Raw genomic sequence first — 16,902 nt, forward strand, 5'->3', positions numbered from 1 at the left:
TTACAAAAAAACATGGGCAGCATATGCAACAAGACAGGTAAGTATTAACTGTTGCTTTAGGAAGGTTTGCACAAATGTATTTTTCATCAGAAGTTGATTGACCCTTCCAGTGCCCCTTCCTAGATGAAAGGCTGGGTGGACAGTTGGTGGAAGCTATTTGTTACCGCTACATAATCCTTCTCTGTAGTATATGTTGCTTGGAAAGAAACATTCCAGGGAAGTAAGGTCTGTATTACACAGAATCCAGAAATGTCTCACTAAGTCGTTGAGTGATGCCCTTATTGCAGCTTTTGTAACTAGAAACAGAATAGGCAGATTTAGTAACTACTTGTGTTATCCAGTAAAAGTTCTGTACATCCTGGTGCACCTGTCCTTTGTAGCTACATAGAAAATAACTGTAGAGAGTGGCAAATAGCCAAACATGTCTGCTCAAGATTGAAGTGATGTAAGCCTTACTGATGGACAAATCTGGCGGTAGGATAGTAATAACCAAAAAGAGGAACTTTAGGTCTGCCCAATGTTTTCATTTTACTAGCCTCCTATGTGAATAACTTTGGAGTTTAGGGTTGAACAAAAATACAATATATCTATAAAATATTTCAGACAAGCTCATTGTGCAGTTGATTGGCTGTTGCCAAAAAACTTCCCTTACGTCATTATATAAAACACTGTATTATTTGCCTGATATCCCAAACTGTAAAAGAAAAGTATGTGAGATGTGATGCTTGCAATTAGGAGGAAAGAAAAAATAAAAGCCATCAGAATGGTTGATCAAAAGACCCACGACTTGTGATCAAGGTTGCAAGTTTGCAAATAAACTAATTGAAGTCTACAATACCGATGATGAATTTGCTTTGGCATACAACAATGTGAGCATATGGAGAGTGTCTAAGCATAACAGATGTGTTTTGCAAATAGTCTCTTTTAATGATTTTTTTTTTGTGGAAACCATTTTGTCTAGTACATTTTTAAAATACCTAGTCTGAACATACTCATACCTCTTTCTAACCATGGTATGACATGAAAACAAGTAAACATCAACACATGTCTAACTAGAATTGATTGATCCATCAGAGGTAGTTAGCAAAGGTTCAGTTGTGCTAAAACGTAGGTGCCTTTCTGTTGTAATGTTTTAGAGAAATTCATTGGTTCAGGGAATGGATGGGAGCTTAATCTATATTGCTGCTGTTAGATGTTAAATGTAAAGTTTGATACAGCAGTATGCCTGCTATGCTTTGAACGTCTCCGGATGCCCCTGCTGGGCCGTCTGTGCTTTTGGGATCTATATCTATTGTTTGCTTTCCTAGTCTATATTTAGCTCTTGGTATTTGTCCTACAACTATTATCCTATGGTCCATTGGGATTCAACTATCTCTTGGTGCACGACTACCTTGAACACCCCACACAGCATTGAGGGCAACTAGTACAACACAAAGGTCTGAGTGAAGACAGACAGAATTATCACAAGCCGATCTGTAGGTTACCTGATCCCCTTGGGGTTTCTCAGAACATGGCAAATATCTCAAAAAAAGAACTCAAAAATATCTCTTATGTACAGATATGAATTATTTCATATATTTTTACTACCCTTGGATATAGATCTTCTACCCTCCACTATCCTCTCCACTGTCTTTCTTTTTGTGGACGTGTAATGCATATTTTAGGTTACAAATCAGTACAATACATAAACAATATTAAAATCCAATATTATTTCAATACAGAACTTATTTCACAAAATAGATGATGTACTTTAAAAAGATTTTAGGCAAGCTATTGTTATGAAGACTTCCTTAAAAACAATTCTAATTCTGGTATACTTTACATTTATCCTGGAGCTATAGCAATGATAAGAAGCTAATGTGATCCCCATCCATTAGAGATCGAGCTCCAGTGCTTCGTTACATGCTGACACCAGCGTACTTATGTCGTTACTGTACCTTGGATTTTTTAGAGCCCTTTACAAACATTTCCTTAGGTTGCTTCATTTGTTGGCTGATCCAGAATCTCAGCATATAATAGAACAGAAAAAAATGGAACTCAGTGTGTGCTTTCTTTTCAGATGATGGAATTACAGTATTAGTGTAATGTTACAGCGTTGATTTGTGCCATGCTGAGCTTTATATTTCATTGTTATTAACAAAAATTATAGGAAAAATACATTTTATATGTTTCTGATCTCCTTTGTAATACTTATCTGCAGAGTTCCTGAATCCAAGCACATAGTGGCTGACAGTTATATCCTTAAATAATAATTTTTCTTAAAATTGGGGGGTCCTTTTTATGGCTACAAAAACTCATCTTAGCTATATAAAACAAGAAGAAAAAATCATTATCCCTACCAATGTTGATCCAGGCACCATACTGCGTGCTATGTGAGCATTGCTGCTTTTAAAATGGAAAACAAACTAATGTTTGAAATGTGATCATATCTAAAGAATAACCTGCTAAGAATATAACTTCATACAAAGTTCATTTTTACCAGACTTTAAAGGTGTTTACAGACTTCTAGCATGACAGCAGGACATCTTCCCCTACCTATGGCCAGCTGTAGCTACATTTGGCATTTTAGGTTATCATCTAGTGCACCCTATTGAAGTGACTTTTCCTAATTACCTAAAAAAAATAAAAATAAAAGTAAAAGGTGTTTACATAAAAAAGGGTGGTTTACACATTAATCCTTGACTGTGGACATCACTCCCACTAGCTAATGATTGCCGGGAAACTAATGGACAACGGTGTCAATGTTTACAGTGCCCAATGGTAATATACACGCTGGGCATCATTGCCATTGGCCACTGGGGAATTCGGCCTCTGCCAACCAGCAAATGGAAGCATTGCCCACTATGTTCCTCGACAGTAAATTTATAATGAAGATAGGATTTATTTGGTTCTACAGTAACCAAACCAAATTTCAGATGTGGGAGATGCTGCATATAGAGTTGATATTTTAGGGTCATTGACTTCTAGATATAGCTAGTACCTAGGTGTGACAATAAATAATAGAAAGTCCTAAAAAAAAATCTGGCCTGCACATGAAAAAACATGTTTTTCTTAAATGTCTATTGAGCATGTGGAGTTTATTGAAGGCTTCAGAAAATGTAAATTTTCAATCACACATTTTTATGTGTTCCACGGAGCAGGAAAAAGGGTTTTGTTCGCTTTTGTAAATTGCAAAGACAAAGAGAAAAATACAAATTCAATCCATCAGTAACAGTACTGTAACTGATTCAGAATATCAATTATCCGTGAACAAGATGTCCCAGACTTAGTGAAATGTCAAGAGACTTGCTCCAGCAAATAAAACCCTAAGAGACGAAAGACAGCTCGACGCGTTTCACATTCTTCATAAGATAAATTCTAATTAGCGCTATTTTTTTCTTTGTTTCCAGCACCAAGGAAAAATCGGAGTCAAATTTAATGTGGGAACGGATGACATCTCAATTGAAGAAGTTAATGCAATTATTAATGATGGAAAGTACCACGTGGTACGTTTTACGAGAAGTGGGGGTAATGCCACCTTACAAGTCGACAACTTACCAACAATAGAGCGATTTCCAGCAGGTAAGGACATTTTATTAAATATAACTTGGGCATTTTTTGTAATTATTTTTCAAAGTTAAATGATAGGGTTGAGATGCATAAACATTTAGTGATGCATTATTTATTGCAGAAGGTGTAATTAAACAATGAAAAAAAATGTATGACTTTTTAGAGGTTAGCTAAGGTTTTGTAGAGCCAACTGATTCATTGACAAAATGGAAAGGATTTGACAAAAGATTTCATTATTTAAATTCAAAGTATTTATCTTGACAACTGTTTTATGATCCTTTTAATTCACAAAATGTTTAGATAGTTTAAAGATTTTTTTCCCTTTTACAAAAACTTTGACCGCATATTATGGACAAATCATTTATCTGATGTTGCATTATAGTAAGCGGGAGAGTATATCATCAAGTATTATATTGAGAGCATATCAAAATATCTATTGGGTATTTTTTCGTGCCAGAGAAAACTAAATGTATTTCATTAACATTTTAGAATTATTCTAAGTAGTTGGACAGGCATTCACTGCTTGACCAACCTCATATACCTCCATAGCCTAGATGTGTCTAAAATATGAACATTCTTCACAGGTAAATGTAATTGTAGCAGGAAGGGGACAGGCTTGACATCACTGTTAGATGCTATTGGCACAGCTTGTTTCGGGGGAGTCAAAATTGTTTGGGCCTTTTTTTTCCAAAAAATGGCCTGCTGATTGCTTCAGGAGCTTTCTATCAACATAAGATTGCCATCTGATCGAGTTGCCTGGGTTAGATGACTGTGTGTGAGCAGTTTCACAAAAATATAAAAATAAAAAAATAAGAACATGCTAACATCCTCCGAACAAAGTTCAGAAATAATAAATCATAGTAATATACATTAGGTAGAATTTTATGGATGGTAATATAGAATAATAAACACATTTATCTTTTATTTTTTATAATTCATATCTTTCTCTATTTTTTACAGTAGTGTGCTCAATAGGTATAACTAAGTTACACAGGTATGAAATTACATTTTTGTATACTCATTCTGCTTCTAAATATTTTTGTTAATAGAGTAGGGAGTAGTAAGAACCCTTGACAGGCCCACTTACCCTATTAGGGAAATTTACCATCTCTGTTTGTCCAAGGGACCGGACCATTTCTAATAAAGTTGGAGTTGGAGAGGAAAACTTCAAATGTTGTGTGTGGAAGTAAAAAATTAAAGAAAATTTCCCATACAGGATAAAAAAATATTTGTAGCCTTACCATACTTTACTAAAAAAAAATTGGTCTTATATTCACCTTAAAGTGGACCTTCCAAGTAAAAGGGGTTCTTAAATTGGCCAGACCCCCTTTCCTTTCACAGATTACTTATGGTTACTAAACTGTAAATCTAATAACAAGTCAAAATTTTACCTACCTTACCCTGTCTTCTGTCCCTGGACACGACTTCACCATTCTTCTGGGAAGCTTCTTGAGCAATACAGATGAAATGTAATTAGGAGGCACTCTAAGTCCCATGCAGTAGCATCCTCCCCAGCTGCATATCTCTGGATTAAGCCAGGAGTGTAAAGTTATCCTCACCTGGTGTGGGTGTTGTGGGTGGAAGACAAGGATGAGTTTAGTATAACCTAAATCTTCCCATTAACCTTTTTTCTTGGGTGCATCTTACACTAACAGAAAGTAATTTGAGAAGGTGAACCTTGCTTTTTACTGCAACATAAATAAAAAACCACCAAAATTTATTAAATTTTGAATAGAGAGACAAGTAAATCAATATTAAAAATATAGTGAAATAATCCTGTAATATGCAGCTCTCATTATGAAAGCCCACCATACATGTCTTCTGCTGCTGATTCAATATACCAAGGCATCAGAGAATGTGTATGAACAACATTTTCTTTGGAAAACCTTTCTGATGTTATGAAGTAAATGGAAGGCTGGGATCTCCTGAGTAGAAGCTGCCTAATTATTATTCAATTATAAGAAAACATGAGGAAATTATTTCAATTAAATTGCATAGACCTGTTCTAAACCTAATTGTTGCCAAAAAAGGACATTTGACAACTGTCAGCTGTCTTCAGGTGACAAAAAAGCCAACAGCTGTTATACTAAAACTTAAAGACTTTCCATTGCAGCAGATGAGCAAGTAAAGAAAGTCAGCAGGTGCCAATCATTTTTAACCACCAGAGCTGAAAATAATTACCGGAATAGCTGATCCATACCAATATACTATAATGGCATGACTGGTTGTTCCTAGTGCTTCTGAATGCGGAAAACAACTTTCACATGTTACGCCCCATCATGAAGAACTTGGTGCTAATTTTAGGTGGACATATGTTAATATTAGCTTTGCAGAAGAGCAATCATCCATTCAAGCAATGAAGAACAGAACAGCATGGTAGACAAAGAGAACTAAGTGTTTCAGAAGGCTTTCACTGCAGAAAATTAAATTATAAAATAAAAATATATCATCTTCATTTTCTTTTTTCTAGAAATATCTTTGGCCTAAATGGTTGAGTACATTACAGCTAGAAATGTGCCCAGAAATACTTATTAAAGAATCTAAACTCAAGGTCAGATATTTTATTTATTGTAGCCTACCCATTTTTCAATGCAATGGCTATAACACTTATCTTTTGATTTAATTTTCATTGGGTTCTCCAGTCAATACCACCCCAAGGTGACAACACTAATTTGCTGCATGATATCCGAACAGAAGCAAAATTGTCACTCTAGAACAGAAAGCAGTGACCTCAGCAGGTCTGGAAACTTTTACTAAAGTAATGCAGGCTGTTTACCAAGTAAAATTATAACTTTGAAAAGGATAATTCACTTAGCTTAGTTCACAGTGGTAAAAATTCCCTTTACAAAGAATACCCGATAACATGCAAGGAAATCTAAAAAAGAAAAAAGGCAACATTTTCATTGCACTCGATTGGATGGTTAATGTCAGGAGAGGTTCATCTCATTTATTAAGCAAAGTGAATATCCCTTGGAAGGGTATTTCACTTTGCTATGTGAACAGTCTATATTCTCTTAGTAAATCAACCCCATTTATTGAGAAAGGGGTGTAGGGTGCACAGAACACAGTACAGCATTGAAGTTTTGGCAGGGTCATCACAAAACAATATCAGTTGTGTATTCAACACGAAATGGAAGAGTAAATAGGTTCATCATTGGGGTTTTCATAATATATACACACTCCTCAGCGGCATTTTTACATGACCTTCATTTTTACTAGCTCTGTTTTTGAATGCATTCTTATGTTTTCATCCTGCGTCATTCACTTGAAGCAAAGTGTCCTGCTATGCTGTATGCTTAATTTTAATTTCCTTCCCAGCAATGATCTCACATTACATATTTTTATGTCAATTCCGTTAAAAAGCTTGATGTGGCATTTGCCCTCTGCAGAAAAAGAAAATGTGGCAGCAGCTGTGCCAGAGATTTTTTTTGATAGACTTTCCCAACCAGTTCTGCTTCAGCATGAAGGGACTGTGGGTGCAGTTATGCCTTGGGGGCGATAAGCATTTGTTTTCTTATTTCTGCAGTGCCGTAGTCATGTCTCTAGCCTCCTGTCTGTCAGCCTTGGGCTGTCATCCTTCCAACTCAACCTTTTCAGCCCGAGCTTCTGTTTCCCATATTAATGTGGCCTAATACAGTCTTTTATCATGATTCCAGAAGAAATCTGTGTACGCTGTTTGGTTGCATCTTTTATGAGGATAAATTCTTTGGTCAAACAGACATACACTTGAATTCATTTTGCACAATACGAAGGGACTAGGTGAACTTATCTTATCAGTATGAGTATGTATATAGGAGTTTCTATTCCAAGAAGCTGTATAATAAGATATAAAGAATCCTGATTTTCTCTGAGGAACAGAAAGAAAATATTCTCTTTTGGACCCATAAAGCTTCCATTGCTAGTAAATATCAGGAAATTTGTTTCAAGGTGGTCTCGAGATAGTATCGCAATCCTGAGAAACTGCATCGCATTTTCCCAGAGATATCAGACCGTTGTTGGCGGTGTCAGACGGAGAAAGGCACACTGCTTCATATATTTTGGCTCTGCCCACTTTTGCAGAATTTCTGGACCACTGTTAGGTCCATTGTTCAACAGATGACAGACCAAAATATCCCTGATGACCCGGCCTTTTTTCTCCTACAACTCAATGCTTTCTCGAGGAAGGCGTACAAGAGCTCGGTAGTCAGACATTTAATTGTGGCTGCCCTTTCCTGTATCGCTGCTGGCTGGCGAAACCCTGCTCCGCCCACGATTGGCTTGTGGTTAAGTAAAATTAACGAAATTCATCGGATGGAGGATCTTACCTCCACTGTGAGGGGCACGGGCAGGAAAGTGGCACATACCTGGTATTATTGGTCACAGTTTCTGCTTACTACTGACTACAGGGACCTGGTTTCCTCAAACTGAATTTTCAGCATACCCTTATATACTTAGAATTTTTCTAAGTGAGACCCCTTATGGGGTGGACCTTGTTAATTACCCCTCCCACTGTCTCCTTCCCTCTGTGTACCGACCCTCCCCAATAGTATGTTATTTGCTTTTGTTCCGAAAGTGCAATTAACTTTATTACTGGTTTTCCCTTGCTTTTTTCTGCATGCACTTTCTGAGTTATGGTGTATTATTCTTGTTCAATTTTGCACTGATATGACTGGATCACTATTATGGCTGATGTGTATATAGGTGCCTGTTTCATTTGATTTATGTTTGCAGTTATAATATCCTATGTCCCCTGCCCGGTTTCTTTTTGTATTTTGTTTTAAAAGCTTTTTAAATAAAGAATGTTTAAAAAAAAAAAAAAAAGAATCCTGATTTAATCCTTTCATGATTCTCTATTCCGATACTGACCTAAGTCTGTGAAAAATGGGATTTGGTTAATAAATGCAGTGGAGCAATATTTGAAAAAGACCAAAATGTAAAGCCTTGGATATGTGTAAAAAGGAATGGCCGTGACTTGAAGTTTCAACCTTCTAGCCCAGCCTTTCTCAACATTTTTATCCTTGAGAAACCCTGGAAATAATGTTAATGTTTCAAGGAACCCCTAGCTAAAACCAATATATTGTGGGTCATTGGGAAAAAATGTTTGGTGATCAGTGCAAAGTACATAGTATGCCCCTTTAAAACTGAAAACACCATTAGCTGGCTCTACTAAGTGGTGTTGGCCAGAGGGCTATGCAGGCATAATCAAAAGAGAGGTCAATCAAGGGACAGTTTGAGGAATCCCCAGTAACCTCTGGAGAAACCCTGGTTGAGAATGGTTGTGGCAATTTATAGTCCCTTGTTTATGGAAAAAAAACTTTAGACCAATTAAGTACCAATACAGCAGACTTTACATATTACCTAAAGCACATCTGAACCCAAAATAAAAATGCATTATGTTTCAGCTTACATCAACGCCATCTTCTTTGCCACTTCTTCTTTCAGCCTAGCGGCCTCTCTTTTACTTTATTAAGTGACCACTGATGGTGTACATCCTATGCTTGCTCACTGGGTGTACATTGCCCCAGCAGCCAGCTCCTTCTCCACATCTAAGAGGTGTGAAGAATGGACCAAGAGAGTACCCTACATGAAAACCACGTGCACCACAGACAGTTTATGTCACAAAAACTTCTAGAAGAAAACAAGAAGAAAGTTTCCTGGCAGAAGAGACATACAAAGTCCCATTTACCATAAAGCTCTATCTTCTAACATTTTTTAAAAAACGATGGTTCCGTTCTAAACTTTTAGCAAAAGCTAAACCTGATAAACAAAATGATCACATATTCAGAAGTTAAGGGCACAATAAATTTAGATTTCTACATTTTTAAGTATCCATGGTTACCATCGTTTGTGTAAAATCAATCCACATCTGAGACCACCAGTAAATCCCTTTTGTCTAAAACCAAAATGCTAAATAATTCATGTTTTTAAATCCCATACACTGTATGTAGGTTCTCACTGACTTCACAGCTATCACAAACCTGAATGATTAATTTGACGGCATCATACGTATTAGCACAGTATGGCTTGCCACAAATGGTTTTTGATTCTGTATGAGAACCTTCAGATTTATATTCTATAACCATGACACATACTGTAAGTGTGTAATAACATTTAATCCTGTACACTTGTACATGTGTTCTGTGGCTGTTCTGGCGTACAGACCCAGCACGTTAGGAAAGAATCATAATGTTTTTCTCTATCAAAGACTGGATCTAATAACCAAGGCTTAAGATGTAAAAAACTGAATAAAGGACTAAATAAAAGTACATTTGTTCTCAGTTTTTTACCTACGGTGACCATTTATACCTTCCAAGTTAAAGTGTATCTAAATCTAGGAAATTTAGAAATTCAATACATTAAAGCTGAATATATTGATATAGCTTAATAGATTGAAGCTTGCCTGTCCTTTTAGTCAGTCAGTAATAAAGTTGCTGTTCTTGGGTGACAACACTCGCTTTGTTGTTAAAGTGTTTTATTTGGCACACAAAGGCAACAAAAAGGACAGTGATGTTACCATTCTTGTCAAAAATAAAAACTTTTAGCTATGAATATAGGGAGAACCAAAGAAAATGAGGTTTAGCTGTGTGCCCACACAAAGAAGTTGGTGAGGAATTTAGGGAATCCACACACTACAGATATTCTAAAGTGTTTGTATGAGTTGTATAGTAGGTGATAAAACTACTGCAGAATAATATAATTTAAATTGCTGATAACAGAGAGATATCTGCTTTGACTAGTGAATACTGGTAGATGCTAATTCTTTTGTTAAGTAGTTGGTCTATTGCGAGCCTAAAATCCACTAAGAGCTCCCTGCTAGAGTAACTCCTTTACAGTAGCCCAGGTTCCACGTTGTTTCTCTTTAGTTTACTGGGTGGTCCCCTAACACCTGCTGTCAGTGTGGAAGAGGATGTTCCAGTATTTCCAAATACTACCAATTAGTAGCAAATATTTAAAAATACGAAAAAAAGGCTCTACTATTCTTTGCCTGACCTTAACACATTTCTGCATTGTTCCTTACCCTTATACGTTCTTGCTGCAAAGACTTTACCTTCCTTTTCTTGGTACCCAACCCTATCCTTCCTTCCTGTTGCCTATACCCTAACCCTTCTCTTCTTGGTGCCTAAGCTTTACCATCCTACCTGGTGCCTAATCCTAACTCTCTTCTTAGTACCTAACCTTTAGTTTCCTGCTTTGTGTCTTACCCTACTCACCAGCCAACCTACCCAGGACTAACCCCTAACACTAAAAAACCTGGTAAATGCCTGACCTTAACCCTAGTGAAACAATTGTTTGGTTAGGACAGCAAAAATGTATGGTAAAGGACAGAAAACTTGCCAAGGCTGAACTAGGCATGCGAGCACAGGAAGGGTAAGAGAATCTGATGGGTGGGAAGACTTGTTAGAACACTGATATAAAACAGAAGATAATCAGAGTAGCTCTTGCTTTTATTATTACCTTTATACTATTGTTTTTTTTTTATCCACCAAAAGAAAGTATTGTTTGTCGAGAAGCATTAAAAATATCCCTGAAATCAAAAACTGATAGTACACAGATCAAATACATGAGAACAGTTTTACTTGACAAAGGGTTTGCATTTCTATCAATGCAAGCCTAAGAATAACATTCTGGCATTGTTTAGCAAGGTTAGAAAATGTCTTCATAACACCATAAATAAGGAGCAACCAGTACACTACATTTCCTTTGCTTACTTGTGATTGGAGTGCATATCTGATAATGGAAAGCAACAAGTCACCAATAGATATTAAACCATATCATACATCCCAGTCACTCCCCACTCATTGTATTTTTACGGTTGTTCTCTAACATGAAACATTCTACCTATTTATTTGTTTATTGTCTAATTTGTAATGTTGTTTGTTCATGGAGACATAATGAGCAGTTGTATTGTAGGATTAGATAATAGTTGAAATCTCCTCCTGCTTCATTGAGGTAACAGCTTCTCTAGATTTGCATGAATTTCCCTTCATCCTCCATTTAATGATGATGAATATTTGTGATTTAAGGAATACAGCACCATCTTCCACACCATTTGTTCTGATGAATACACATCATGGGAAAACCTACAGTATGTCATTTTAATTGCTTCTATTAGATGTCACAATGTACTGTACAATCAGCAGTTTCTTGTAAACCATTATTCCTTATCAGTTGCTTCTGAGTAGCGTCTGCCGACTGATGCAGATTGCTTGTATCTAGAAATTTTTTTTTAATATTTTATTAAAAATACCTATTATAATGTTAGCCAAGATGGAAAAAGGCAGAGTTACAGGGCTGCCATGATAGCGGAAAACCTTGAGATGACATGGAAGTAGAAGTGGAAATGACTGTTGTGGGGCTTAAATTCACAATGTCATGGTAGAAATGTGGTGCTGCCATTGCTAAAATGTTATCTTTCCTGTAGTCTGATCATTTAATCTGGAAAATTTTCAAGATAACCAATTCTAACACTCACTCTTATGTTTTGTCCTCAGTATGTTACTCAAATGTATGGAAGTCAAATACAGAGTACATAACATGTTCTTCATCTCTTTTCCATGGCTGTATTATAGATAGTGCTGAAGAATGCATGTCCCCTTGAAGTGTGAACTTAAATTGCATAGACGGCAAATGTAAGGAGGAACTAGTGTTGTATTTGTTGTATTCAGCTCTTAGCAGGTTCTAGGATGCATTTTTGCTCTAACACCATAAAAATAACAGTGGGAAGAAAGCCCTCCATGGTAAGATATGGAAGATTGTGTATAGACCGAGGTGGACAATCCTTTAGTGTCCTACTCTGTCATCACTGTGAATTACCTGCAAATCCCTATCTAGAGTTTTTAATAATAACAGATTGTCAAAATAAAAATTCAAGAAAAGGGCTGCTATCCAACCCTTTAATCCAACCTGAGTAAAGAAAATATTTTTCTAAAAATCTGATGCCATGAGTTCTATTGATAAAGCAGCACTTTCACAGGACCCACTCCCAATCAATGCTGTTTGTCTTACAAAATGATATTGATTTTCAGATGCTCACAACATGTCATTTGCAACAGTAAATTGTTTACTTTGGTCTAATTTCTGAATACCTAAGCTTTGATGCAACAGCCTAGTTCCATCATTTCTGATGGTTTAAGATACTTGAAGTAGATGAGGACAGTTCTCAACTGTGGAATACACCATCCACTGCAGATGTTACTGTTTAATGATAATAAAAAAAAAAGCTATTGGAAAGACCTTTCCGTGTCTGTTTTGTAGTTTATTTTAAAAGATGTTACAAGGTTTTTTTTATTTTTTTTCTTCTATAGTGGCCTCAAAAGTGATAGATGAGTTTAAATATTCCAACTGAGACTGGTTTATTGTAGGAATATTGGTTTTACCAAGAAATTCTCTACCTATGTGTTCCTGTTAAGGGCAAGCAGCATATAATGTCCGATACTAGGAGGCAAATACATCTACCATCTGTTTAGGATGGGAAGTAAGAGTTCCCTTTTTTGTAAACATGGATTAAATATTTTTATATGGGGTAAATGGCTTAACCAAATTCATCTATCATCTTCCCTGACTAATTGTCAAATTTGTGATATTTCAGGTCAATAAATGTATACTTGTATGACCCATATTTTGCTAGCCAGTGGTTGAATTTGTAGGTTTGTAGGTTTAATACCCACCAGGGGTGTACATTGGGACAAACTATCCACCTACCCACTCCAGTTTATTTTGAAAAGCCATAGGTATGGATCCAGAATGTATGGATATAGGTTGGTGGAGATTCTGTTCTTGCTTATACCTTTATAACCCACAAGTCTAATTTTTTTCTACAGCCCAGCTCTGGGGCTTCATGCTAAGGGTGTCTAATATTGGCCTGCTAGGTTCTGTTTAATCATCTCCCCCTTCTAGTTGGTACCAAACGCTGTGAGTGCTGGGCTACATATTCAGGATGTTGGAACAATACACCCTGCACATAAGGTCTTTCCTTAGTCTTTCAGGTTTAGTCAACCTGGGTGTTATTTAGCCCAGAAGATCTAGGACACCTTATGATAAATATATGGTATAATAGGGGCAGCTTAAAAGTGATCATTGCAAAGTTTCCTAATTTTTAGGGACACTAGATAGTTACATTGTCAGTTAGGTTGAAAAAATACCATCACCTTCAACCACTAGTGAAATAAACATATCCCAAATACCTGACCCTGGTCTAATTTCCTCAAACGGGGGGTTCTTGATCCGGTGAGGCAATTGGAAATTCCATTGATCAGCAGTCCCTGTTATATTTACTTTAAAACTTTCTAATTCCACAATAATTTTTTTTTGTCAATTTGTCCCCAAAACTGGACTGCATATTCCAGATGCTACATAAAAAATATTAGCTCAGAATTGACCTTTAAACTATTTTTAAGCAATGTACATTTGAGAAAGTAATCAGTTATTAAGCAATGGTCAAACTCTTATATGCTGCTTCTTGACAGTAGAGCTCTGTTCTATGACTTCAGTACCAGCCATGGCTAAAGGTCAAGCAATGTCATTGACTTTTCATGTGGACGGCTTGAAATAGTTCTGCAATCCTAAAGCACCCATCTGCCGTCATTTCCCCAAGCATCTGTTTCTGTTATTTAGAGTATCTGTGTACCTTGCCAAAAGCATTCAAAGAAAGTATGTGCATGTTACAGCATTGCCGTAGCAAAGAGATTACTTCTTTTACAGTAAAATATCTCTGAGGCAAGAATGCACAAATTTAAATGCCACTTTCAGGCTTGGCGAGAAGTCCTCAGGTCCCCTTGGCTTAGGGCTACTTCTGGCACTGTGCTGCTGACACAGAACAGATTTTCTTTCTCAGAAATGCCATTATTTATCATTACTAGGACCTGTGGTGTTCTGTACGCAGGACATATTCTAAGCAGCAACCTCTCCCGTTTTTCCCCTTGTAGCTAGCTAGGCATAACATTTTAAGATCCTACTAGACACAGAGTTGTTTTTCAATAAGCATAAGATTTTCTAAACTACAAGTAAATTACAGCAAAAAAAAAATGCTTAGGTATACTGAAAGTTTATTAAGTAAAGTATATTACATTTATTTTCTGTTTGCGAGATTTACATTCACTTTCCTCCAAGAAGACAAAAAAAGAAAATCACTAAAAAGTGAGGGAAATGTCAGCTTAGCTGTCACTGTGTCCAAAATGAAAGGTTGGAAAAATCTGAGCCAAATGGAAGCCCCTGTAACGGAAAAGTTTTTCCCTAAGTTCAAACTTTATTAAAAAAAAAGCTTATTCTGTATATTTGTCATTGTTATTAAACAAAAGTATCTCTACTGCACCTGTCAACCAACCAAAGTCCAAATACAATTTAAAACATTACAAAATAATTACTAAATTTGGATTTGTTGCTGCTGTGCACAAACAGGACACTTCCTCCTTCTCTTATTAATTTTCCCTATGGCATGTTATAAAATAAAACCTTCTCATAATTCTTTAATTTAATTAAAACATTATAATTGTTGAAAACCTCAAATCTATTGAATTGCTTTATTGTGTTTGACTGTTGTTTGTTGTTTTCTGAGGCCTTATTAATTCCTAAATATCGAAAGCCATAGGGAGGTAAACTAATGGGAATTTGGACTATGAGCCGGACACAATGTTTCCATTATGCCATTGTTCCTGCCGGTAATGCAGCCATTATTTGTGACAAACTGTGTGAAAGCTATCTATCATTGTGAAATGAAGATTGCGCGCCTTGTTAACTGACTACAGTCCCAAGTCACAATCCATGCTTGCTATCAGTTCCTCCATGGTTGTTCCAAATGCCGAAGACTTTGAAATCGTAGCAACCTATAAAGAGAATATGAAAACCCCAAAAGGGAATTATTGTCCTCATCTTTTCAGAAAATTCAATGCTTCCAATTCAAATTTCTAGCTAAGTTCCTGGTGGAATACAAAGCATTAGGATGATATAATAGGAAGCAAAAGATAGGCTTAAATGCTTTAAAATTCCCAAAAAGGCAACCATTGCCTTTTCATTGCACAAGTTTATTATCAGTACAAAGTTTAATGTTTGTTCAATTTTGGCACGAGCATAAGTGTTTTTCACATGTCTATGTTTGTTTATCTGATCTTGCAAAGCTGTTAAACCATAAAGAAGAATGTGGGCAAACGGGAAAATCTTGTACTGTGAAAGGCATCCCTGCATAGTCAAATAATAGGAATAGGTTAGGGGTGGGAATGTGCATACCCCCTAAATTAAAGACTATTTTCATAGCATTTGAAATATATGTACGGTCAAGTTGTTTTTACAATAATTTTGGAGTACAGAATGAGAACCTCTGTTAAATGTTTATTGCTGGACGTAGAAGGGTGTTGGGTGCAGAGTCTCTGAAATCAGTAGATGTTCTAAGTTAAGTCTTAAGCAGTGTGAAGAAAATGTATCTTCCTGGGCAGTTCAGCCTTCAGGCAGGACATTTGATTTTTTCTCAAGAAGTGAATGACTGTACAAGGAGGGAAAATACCAAATGCAGAATGTATAAAGTCCAAATTTAATTTTATTCAAACTTTCTCATCATAAAATCCAATGTGTTGCAGGTGTTTAAAGAGACACCCATTCTTTATTTGCTCTGTTAAAATTATTTGGAACCTGGGATAGCAATCAAGAATTTTTACTTTCCTTTTGTATAACTATGGTATATGTTATTATATACTATGTTATATTGTATTGCTGTCTGTGCCTCTGCATAATTTATCTTCTTGGCTGTCCTGAAGACAATTACCACTGAGACGGAAAGTGATGGGAAAATCTAAATGTTTACAGTTGTCCCCAGAACAAGAAGAGAGGCAAAATATTTAATGGAGAAACATTTACATCGTAGAAGAGGAAATCCCCTGACTTTGTAGATATTTTTTTTACTTCCTGTTGCATCTGTTGGACAGGAAAAAAATATTTTTTTTACAATGAACTGAGGTGCTGCTAAAGCAGCCTAATAAAACGTACAATTCAAGATAATTTTACATCATTGATGAAGTAAGTTCTGCAAAGTAGCCATGTCTAACCCATGTCTTTTCATCGTTTTGTAGGGCTACCGTTCACATCCTGTACATATAACAGATGGTGGCATAGGGGGCATTTGAAGTTTTAGTTATGCAAGGAGAAACAAAAGTCAGAAAGCTACTGTATGATTTATTAAAGGAAGGTAACCCAAATGTAACCCAAACCAAACAGCAGCTAGAGTGTACATTTCATAAGCTTTTCAACACCAAATGCAGCTTCTAGGTATCAGCCACACACTGTCTGGCCTCCAGGCTGTGAATATCTTAACCCTACCTAGGGTGCACCTAAAATCATTAGGACACTTATACAACTTTATCTGTCAGGAAAATCCATGCAACATGC

The 16,902-nt window shown here is 36.3% G+C and overlaps 1 protein-coding gene across 26 annotated transcripts in view; it reads left to right on the forward strand.

The window, feature by feature from the left end:
- Positions 1–16,902, forward strand: part of NRXN1 (neurexin 1) — an 892,798-nt gene that overhangs the window by 794,607 nt on the left and 81,289 nt on the right. For all 26 annotated transcript variants that reach the window (XM_072409697.1, XM_072409698.1, XM_072409708.1 and 23 more), the window contains one exon: positions 3,390–3,561. In XM_072409697.1, the coding sequence (XP_072265798.1) occupies positions 3,390–3,561 (172 nt within the window). The remainder of the gene's footprint in view (positions 1–3,389; positions 3,562–16,902) is intronic.

This window comes from Pyxicephalus adspersus, chromosome 4, assembly GCF_032062135.1.
Source record: "Pyxicephalus adspersus chromosome 4, UCB_Pads_2.0, whole genome shotgun sequence".
Classification (NCBI taxonomy): Eukaryota; Metazoa; Chordata; class Amphibia; order Anura; family Pyxicephalidae; genus Pyxicephalus; species Pyxicephalus adspersus.